Raw genomic sequence first — 10,188 nt, 5'->3', positions numbered from 1 at the left:
AGTGGATCTGGATCTAAATTAGGACTACACTGGCAGTAACCACCAGACAATCTGCGTGGAAATCAGGGGCGAATCGGCCCCAAGAAAGCGCTCTCGCAAAATGCCGGGTATTTTGCCTATGATTTGATTTTATTATTCAATACAGCTGCCTTCGAGGAGGATACAAGGATTATAACGATCATATAATTTTTCGATACAATTTTTATAGCGTAATTTATTTTTTTCTTGAAGTCTGAGAACAGGAAAAGTCCCAGGGACCAAATCTGGAGAATACAGTAGATGCAGAAGCAATTCATTCAGTTTTGTCATCGTTTTCATTGATTTGTGACACTGTCCATTGTTTTGAAAAACATAACTTTTTTTTTCTTCAAATGGGACCGTTTTCCGCGATTACATCCTTCAAACGCTCCAATTATGCTATGTGTTGATATTTTTTCCCTTCTCAAGATAGTCAAATAATATTTTACCATGCGCATCTCAAAATGCTGGTGCCATAGCCTTGTCAGCTGACTGTTATGTCTCTGCACGCTTTAGAGTCGATTTCCAACGTGCAGTCCGCTCATATGAGGATCGTTTTGATTCTAGTCTGAAATAATGAATCCATGTTTCGTTTATTGTCACATATCAATGCATAAATTCGAGTTTTTTTTGATGAAGTGTTTCAAACAATGCTCAGAATCGTCAACTCGTTGTTGTTTTCTGTCGATTGTGAGGTCGCGCCGCGCCCACGTCCAAGACATTCCTTTGATATCTTTAACCCCCCCCCCCCCTTAGCTCAGTTTTTGGTGGGTTTGAATGCGCTACGCGCCTGCTCTAGATTATGGAGCTGAAACAGATGAGTATTTCTAATTTTTTCCACCCCGCGGAGATGCAGCGAAAAGTCAGCTGACTTGAGTGAGTTGCCGTTAAAAATATGATAACAATCCACCATCATCAATGGCGCAACAACTGGTATCCAGTCTAGGCTTGCCTTAGTAAGGAACTCCAGCCATTCCGGTTTTGTGCACCGGTCTTCGGTATCCTTAATAGATGTCTGGATACGCGGAAACGAATCGATACACAAATTCCAAAAGGCAAAGGAGCCTATAAGAGGGTGACCTGCCTGAAGGTTTACTAACTTTTAGCGCCTCAGCAATATCCAAATATACTTTCGGCGTAAGCTGCTGCTAGGTTTTTATGTTAGGTGCATAATTGAAAGATGTTATTTTTGTTGAGGATGCAAGGAGTCCTGAGACCGCATCCACTTCATGACGGATCGGACTATTCAAGAAGCAGCTTACTTCCTCTCTTGGGGTCCACGGATTCCTCTTCATTAAAAAATTTAAGTTTATCAAAAATGTTGACTGACGGTTTCGTCTAGTGCAGAGTCCGATGCTACCTAACCTCGGGGCAGCGTGACCGAAAGTGGCGAAAGATGTTACTCTGATGGCCGCTGTGTGGAATCCTCGCTAACGTTCCAGGAGATGTTACGCGCCAGTGTAGCGCTTAAAAATGTTTTATCTACAATTGAGTTAGACCACGTTTCGGATAGGTGTTTACATTACCTTTGTTAGCCTATGATATTGGCCAACTGAACAAGAGCCTCTAACAAAACCACGTTTAATCGTGTTTGTTTGTGAACATTCTGAGGACCCTCGCTATATTCCAGAAACCAATCATAGTCGGTTTTCAAAAGCCAAAGGTCATAACTGTCAGGTGTGTCCCAATCCAAGGGGCTGTTGACATTGCAGTAGCAAGTTTGAAAATTTGCAGGTTACTAGCCCACAAATTTCTATCCGTACAAGTCGCGCCTTACGACAAGCACAAAGCCGCATTGAAAAAACCGGACTCATTACCCAAGTTGGGGATGCCCAACTTGGTGTCTACCAGATATTCTAATATTCTGGATCGCCTTGTGTTAATGGTAGAAATTTCCAAAATTTTATGGTGGATATTAGTATTGCATCTCGCTGCTACTCCATGCCTTTACTCTTTGCATATTGGGAAAGTCTTATGAATGTTTCACTGAAAATTTCGTTCTCGAAATAGGTAATGGGCAATGGTAATACCAACAAATTTGCTTATATCCTTGTTTACTTTTTACAATTAACTTTATTGCTGTGATGTTGTCATCATATTGTAAAGCAAAACAGTTGGAAGATCCATTATAGTAAAGAAGTTTAAGGCCCTAATTTCGCCATCAACAATCCACGGTTCTTGCATGATGTATATAATGGTCACTTCACAATACTATAAATTTATTTTGGCGAATACTGCACCTCCTATTTGCTTTAGCTAAGGAAGCCATGGGGTGCATTTCCCTTCCCGTGGTTTTAAAAACCAACACTTGGCAGTCTTAGCCAATGCTACTGATACCAAAATTGCTGGTTCTGGTCCAGGCATGGGGAACATTGAAAACTCTTTTGCTTTTACCCAGCGATTTCATTTCCCTCTACACCCCAATAACTAGACACCCAGAGTAGTTGCATCGTATTGACTCTAAAAATAGAATTCAATCGAGTTCTACATTCCTGAGCGATTTTTGAAGTGGTCAAATGCCAGAGATTGCGATGCGCCTGTCCTTCAACCGTTCGTCGATCACCTAGATTGCTGCCATTAGGATCGCATGCATTTCAGCCTGAAAGACCATTATATATTGTTCCAGAGGAAAAGCCCAACTCTCGTTTTTACTCGGAAGGGAAACTATGGCTGCAGAACCCTGTTCTATTTTCGTGCTACCAGTGTAGACTTCTGTATATCCTGCCACCCATTCATCTAGTTCGTTTCAGTTTTCTTTACGTTTTAGAATAATTTCATATCTTCTGCCAGACAGATATAGGGAACTGAGAATCAAAAGGCATTGGATTCAGTTCTCCCAATAACTCTTCCAATGCTATATGCCCCTCACGTCCGTTGTTTCCAGATAGATTTGAACGAATTAATTTTTGAGTTGCTCTCATTGCAGTGTTTTGAATATATATATGCAATGGCTGCAAATTGAGTAGTGCATTTAGAGTCTCACCGGATAATGTCCTCCACACTACGGAACATAAGCGACCATCGGCCTAATAATAGCAACGTATATCCAGATTATTACCTACCGACTAAATCCACATGTCGAAGCAAAGGTCCGCCTTCATAGTCCATAATCTCTACGCGCTCGTTTCATCTTTACCTCCACATGGTTGTTCTAAAGAAGCTTCTTCCTAGATATTTTGCTTCTTTGGAGAGTTGAAAGGTTGTACCCACCATTTCCGGAAGGTTTGTTATGTGGAATATGGCGATCAGTCAGAACTTGCCGATCCCAACACATGCTGTAAGCAGAACTATCAAGTACTATTTGCGACTCATATCAGTAAACCAGACATATTCCCGTAATCAGCCTATGCTTGTGTGCAAGGTTTTGATGGACCAGCTTACATACAGCAATATGCCTGGTGATGTATTGTACCCGTGCCATACCAGTGCAGCCTGAAATGAGATGGAGCAACGTTTCGAATGCCGGACTACATACTCCGCATTGGTAGTTCTCCACCCGGCCTTTCATGATGAGCTTTTTATAAGCTCGGGTTGCGACCACGCCATCCTGAACGGCACACAGAAATCACTCCGCGTCATCAAAGACCTACCTAGCACACAACCATCTGGTCGACAAATGCATATCAACAAATGGCTGCCAAAGACAATTCGCGTGTTTGCCGTGCATTGTCTTCGACTTCCATTCATCGATCCGCTCTTGGTCCGACTTCATCCCACTCAGAGGATTAAAAGATCGATCCTACAAGATAAGTAGAATGGTGGAAGTGGTCCGCCTTACATACAGCCGGATGTAAGGGACCTGCTCTTCGCTGTAAAAATAAACGCGCAACGAGTCGACTTGGCAATGATGTTGTGCCGTCACTTCAACCACGCCCCTACCTCCGATGTCACGAAGCAGCTTCAACCGCTCCACGGCAGAGTTTGGATTATGCATTCAGAATTTGGACATAGTAGTCCGTATCCGCGGCTGGACGTTTTCCAGATCGGTCTTCGTCTACGGCATTATTCCGAATGCATAAGCCAATGAAGGGACAACGAATATATTCAATGCGCTTATTTTATTCTTCCCCGAGTACCGATCAGTACCAGCTTTACACGTTGCAGGAATTCGGACAGCAGAGCATCCTTCAGATCACCAACTCGAACATGGGTTGCTTGCAGAATTGCTAGGTATTTGTAGAAGTCTGCCTCGGTCATAGCCCGGATGTGGAGGTCACCAATCCTGTGTCCGGCATGCGACTCGTGACGACCTTTGCGAGTGACTTAGATTCGACACTTGTCTAATCCAAATTCCATCTGAATATCACGGCTGAATATGTCAACTGTTCGCAACAGATTTTTAAGGTGGACATCAGTACCAGCATACAGCTTGATGTCGTCTAATTACATCAAGTGTGTCAGTTCGTACTTAGTACGTAGGTCAAACTTTATTGCAAAACCATGCCCTCTAGCATCATCCAGTAGCCATGAAAGGGGGTTCAGTGCTATACTCAACGAATCCCCCTGGAAGATACCCCTCCGTATACGGATGGGCTCTAAAGTATTAGCACCCTCAGATGTACGCCAGATGTAATCGATAAAGCAACTAAAGAGGTTTCTTTGGTTGGTTGGTTTCTTTGCTTGTCCTTCAACTATTGAGTCGACAATGAGTTGCTCTTTACCACCACCTGACCCAACTCGGTGGCCATTCTGCTCCTCAGGCAGAATGTTGTTGGTTTCGAGGTACGCATCGACCCTTCCAGCATAAATGTGTGGGATTGCACTAGTCTGCTCCCTATCACGAGTACGTCCAAGTCCAAGCTTCTCTGCGTAACAGAAATCAGGGGTGCAGAGATTTCTGTGTTTATTTGGTGTATTCCGTGTTTGATGCTGATTCTATCGTGTGGGTGATAGATTAGTCCGCTTAACGATTTCCGAGTGTAATTCCATTTTATTTGGAAGGAAAAACACGATGACACCAGAGCACGGAGTAATCACAAATTGCAAATGACGTCGTTACGAATTAAAACTTTTATTTAATCGAAAATAATTCAAGAAAGGAAAGAATAACGGAAACACGTTTTGAACAACGCGAGCGATATGTCGTCGTTTAAGGCTGGAGGCAGAAGAGAACGACCCGTCTCCATGTGGTTCTTTCTGCCCCCAACTCATGGCACACTTCCATCGCTAGTCCTCCACTCCCGTGGCGAGCCCTACAAAGTGGAAAGTTCCGCGCCATCTATTTGTTCGCATTCGCAACAATCGAAATAAATTTCGAATGCTGCGAACCCTGCCGCGCCACATCACTCCGCCCCCAGATGAAATTCGGCGACTGATCCCGGAACTTCGTTCACCGTCAATCCACAAAGCGGACACGACGCTGCTTCGGGGCGGACACGGGTTTCAGCCTGGACAGAGAGACCGCCTTTCTGTGTCCACTGATCTCCAGCTGGAAGAAATGTTCTCCCCGCTCGAGAACGCGGTACGGGCCCTCATATGGAGGCTGCAGCGGCTTCCCGACGGCATCCGTCCTGATCAGCACGTGCGTGCATGTGTCCAGTTCCTTGGGCGAACAGGCAGGTGTGGACGAGTGTCGGGTGGGTGGTGTGGCCTTTACGCGTCGGAGATTGTCCCTCATCAGACGCATCAACCCCGACTCTGTGAGATCCGAACTCTTGTCGAAGACCGGATCACTTGGGAGTCTTGGGTTCTCCCCGTATACCAGCTCCGCGGGGCTGGCAGCAAATTCCTCTCGGCGGGTCGTACGTAGGCCGAGGAGGACGAGAGGCAAGACTTGAGACTAGGACGGATCGTCGCGTGCCATAATGGTGGTTTTAAGCGTCCGGTGCCAACGTTCTAGCATCCCATTGGATTGCGGGTGGTATGTAGTAGTCCGCTAGCGTTTAAAACCTGGGAGTTTGCCTAACTGCGAGAAAAGGGTGGACTCAAATTGCATTTTCTGGTCAGTGATGACCACTGCAGGGACTCCAAACCGAGGTATCCACTCTCGACAGAGGGCTTGCGCCGTAATGTCCTTCAGAGGTATTGCCTGAGGCCACCGCATAAACCTGTCGATGATGAACTGCGTGGAACACTTCCTTGCGAAAGGTGGCGGAATGTGTGGCAGTTCACGATCGTAGGTACTGTAGTTCCGTTGAGCGGGGTTCAACTGCCTAGAGAAGAAGCTCAACGGTTGCCAGACGTGATTCACCTTTTGGTGAAGAGCGGCACCTACTGCGGTGTCAGAGGCATCAACAAAAACGGCTAGAGGTGCATCTTGCAGAGGAAATGCCAAGAGTGTAGCTTCAGCCAGTTGCTGTCATGATTTATTGAACGCGCGGATAGCCTCTTCAGACCACACGATCTCTCGTGTGTCCTTAGTTTTGAGGTCAGACAAGTACGCGTTCAAAATGGATTGGTGTTGGGCGGCTTTGGGCAGAAAACTACGATAGAAGTTTAGCATGCCCAAGAACCTCCGCAAATCCTTTACAGTTTTCGGACGCGGGAAGCTTGTTATCGCTTGCACCTTGTCTGGGTCGGGCTATATTCCTTCAGGGGAAATGGAGTGGCCGAGGAATCTCACCTGTTTTTGAAGGAACTTGCATTTCTCAACGTTTAAGACTAAACCGGCCTCAAGGAGACGTTGAAAAATGCACTCGAGATGGGCTAAGTGCTCAGACTCAGTGGAAGAAACGACCAAAACATCATCCAAATATACGAAACAGAAATCTAGGTTTCGCAGGACCGAGTGAATGAACCTTTGAAAGGTTTGCGCCGCATTGCACAATCCGAAGGTCATTTGGATGAACTCGAAAGGTCCAAAGGGTGTGCATATTGCCGTCTTTGGAATGTCTTCTGGAGCTACAGGGATCTGATGATAAGCCTTGATTAAGTCCAAGGTCGAAAAGATGCGGCAAATCGCGAGGTGATGCTCAAAGTCATGGATGAGTGGAATTGGATATCGGTCAGGAATAGTCTGTGCATTTAGCCCTCTGCAATCCCCACATGGGCGCCATTCGCCGTTTGCCTTAGGGACCATATGCAGTGGGGAAGACCAACAGCTGTTTGAGGGCCTGCAGCGCGTTGTTCAAGGCTGGAGGCAGAAGAGAACGATCCGTCTCCATGTGGTTCTTTCTGCCCCAACTTGTGGCACACTTTCATCGCTAGTCCTCCACTCCCGTGGCGAGCCCTACAAAGTGGAAAGTTCCGCGCCATCTATTTGTTCGCATTCGCAACATTCGAAATAAATTTCGAATGCTGCGAATCTCGCCGCGCCACAAATGTACGTTATGAATTTGTAGAAGGTCGGTAAGCAAGTAATCGGCTTCGTATCTGCGGGGTCCAGCACCATGTCCTTCTAAGGGATAAGGTAGGCAATCCTCGCAGTGAGGAAGGATGGAAATTCCTCCGGTCGACTCATGACCTGATTTATGTTGTGTGCTAACCGAACTTTTTGTACCAAAAGTTCTGCACTCGATCCAGACCTGGGCCCCAACAGTTCTTCGAGCTGTTTATGGCTCGTTGAACTTCCTCTTCGGTAACATCCGCAAAATTTATGCCAAACGTATTGATATGGTGGGTGCCTTCCGCGGTGATCCACTCAGCATGCTTAGAAACCCCCAAAGTCAACCCCAGTATTCTTTCGCTTCCGTCACCGAAAACTGTACTGTCTGGATGCTCTGTTGGGATTCGTTGAGAGATCTGAAAAAGCTACGCTGGTTCATCGCATATGTTGCGTTCTGGACACGTCTGGAGTGACACATACCATCGTATCCGACTGCATACGACAGAAAGTTTGTGCTTTAGTGTGTCCAGAATTTCAACTACAGGGGTCTTACTAGGGATGACATAGTTTTTGTAAAGCCTCTGCACTTTATTTCTCACCAGTCTGCTGGTATTGCCAGTACTGATCTGAATCAGGCTAGGAATATCCTATCCATCGACGTTTCAGACGAATTTTCCATGGTGGATCTCTTCGGTCAATTAAACCAATAACGCGAAAGCGAATCTTCTGACCGTGCAATGTGACAGCGGTAACTGCACCACAATATATAAGCGATTGTAATTGCAGCAGCGACATATCAGCACATAGCCGAGAGGCAATCTCATCATTGATTTGAGATAGAATTCCCGGAGCTGCTGGAGATGCATAGAGCTTGGGAATATCTGGTCTACGCATTTCCGAAAATTCTATACACGCTCGATGGAATTCGTCCCGAACCTCAGCAGAAATCTCAGCTGAAGAGTGCTTCGGCGAGCAATGAAACTGTCGCGTGCAGTGAGGCGTGGTGTTGTTGTTGCCACCGCCTCTGCCCCAATCGACTCTCGGTCACCGGTTTCCGCGGTGACCTCAAGTCGAATATGCTCTCTGATGATGGCCGAGATTGTGTCGCCGCGAGTTATAAAGTGGTACTAGTCTCCGACTAGCTGCACAGTCACGTGTGCGAATTGCGGGAAACGCTCGATGAATCTCTGATGCAACAAGGGGCGGTAAGATGTTGTACCCGCCCCGCCGGAAGAAAGGAAGGAATTAATTGTTGCAGTAGATGCTAGGAACCCCAGTACTTTTAGACACAGTATGAAACATAACGGTCTCTTGTTGAACCGCAATCCCGTTACGTATTGCCGATATGAAATGATAACTCGAAGTGTCCAAGTTTTTGTTTGCCATAATAAATGCTAACTTTTCTGTTTTTTAGCGATTTTTCTGTGCAGCATAAAATAATAAAAATAATAATAACGGTAGAAAATACACGTGAAATATTATTGTTTTGTTCTTCACATTTTATTTAAAAATATCAGCTGGTTTTCGAGATATTTGGCTGGAGTTTATTGCCGTAGCTATCCAACTTTTTAATTGGTTTTTTTTGCATTCCCCAAATAGCCCATCAGGCTGACGGTTGCCTACCACTGGATGTATTGTCCCTATTACTGTTACTAAGAAAATTTCACAGATGTCGCATGGTTTTGAGCTTCTTATCAGACTATTTCGCCCATCCAAATATATTTTCGTTTACTCCGGCGGCAGATACTGCGCATACTCGGCATTTTGATAAAACATCTCCTCCACGGCATGTTTCCCAGAAAAACAGCTCGCTTTCTTCTCTCCAATCAGTGTAGGAAGGATTGTGCTACGAAGGACTTGTGCTACCGTCCATGGTATCCCTCACGTTCGCGGATTAGTGAATCAGGCAAACAGTGTCCTTGTTTTGCGAAGAGCACTCCGGTGGCAGGTGGTTGGATACATAGCCAAATCCCAGCTCCGGGGCTGTAACATATTTTCGTGGTTCGATCTATTTAATGATGCACTGATATGGTCCAACACATCGTAATTGTTAGCCTGAATAAAGTCTGGGAGGGGGAATAAGTTGCAAATATAAAAGGAAGTTGGAATAGAGTGAAAGTGCAAGTGGTGTCACGTATGTTCCGTCGCCGGGTGACTGGGTGACCCAACGATTGCTGAACTCTATTTGCTTACATTCATGATATATTTGTGTGCAATTGTTGCCTAGTGGATCAGTTGGCCCCTGGCACCATCCAAGAATAATTGCAACCATCAATTGTGGCAATTAAATCCTCTATCGCTCAAATCGCGAGTGTCCAGTGCAATGTGTTATGTTTACGGGAGTGTCGGGCGCAAAAAAGGCGCGGTATGAGGTCCTTTCCATAAATGGTGTTGAGATGGGCATTCAGCCATAGCCAGGGTATGAGGCCCCCTTAATATTAGAGTGCAATCAGTGATAGTGATATTTGATGAAAATTTCAATAATGCACTTGAATTCAGTTATAACACGTTGAATGGAAATATTCAAAAAGAGGATTACTAGAATGGTTGGTTTTGATCGCTGAATTGCTTCAGGGAGCTCAAGGATTAAATTTCCCCGTTCCAAATGAGTGAGAGGTAATATAAATGGAAATGATATTTTGGAGTGCAAACGGACTTCAACAATTTTAGAATACGATATATCGATTATTAGAATACGAAAGTAGCATGACCATGATGGGAAATTCTATTCATATTATGGGACAATTATTAGCGATAATTACAATCAATATGGCAATGCATGTCTGAGTTTAGCCTTCCAAGAAATATAACAAATGGCAGGTATTATGTGCCTATTTACTAAGGATTAACAGCCACAAAGACTAATCCCTAACTTTCCCAGAATAGCAATGAGTCTCACTTGTTGT

The 10,188-nt window shown here is 45.1% G+C and overlaps 1 protein-coding gene across 2 annotated transcripts in view; it reads left to right on the top strand.

Moving 5' to 3' along the window:
- The first annotated feature begins 9,137 nt into the window (after positions 1–9,137).
- LOC119658466 overlaps positions 9,138–10,188 on the top strand; it is a 267,894-nt gene continuing 266,843 nt past the window's right edge. For both annotated transcript variants that reach the window (XM_038065880.1, XM_038065881.1), the window contains exon 1: positions 9,138–9,898. In XM_038065880.1, the coding sequence (XP_037921808.1) occupies positions 9,888–9,898 (11 nt within the window). In that variant the 5' untranslated portion in view covers positions 9,138–9,887. The remainder of the gene's footprint in view (positions 9,899–10,188) is intronic.

This window comes from Hermetia illucens, chromosome 5 (assembly GCF_905115235.1).
Source record: "Hermetia illucens chromosome 5, iHerIll2.2.curated.20191125, whole genome shotgun sequence".
NCBI lineage: Eukaryota > Metazoa > Arthropoda > Insecta > Diptera > Stratiomyidae > Hermetia > Hermetia illucens.
Note: the sequence above shows the minus strand (reverse complement) of the source record. Positions and strands in the feature narration are given on the sequence as shown.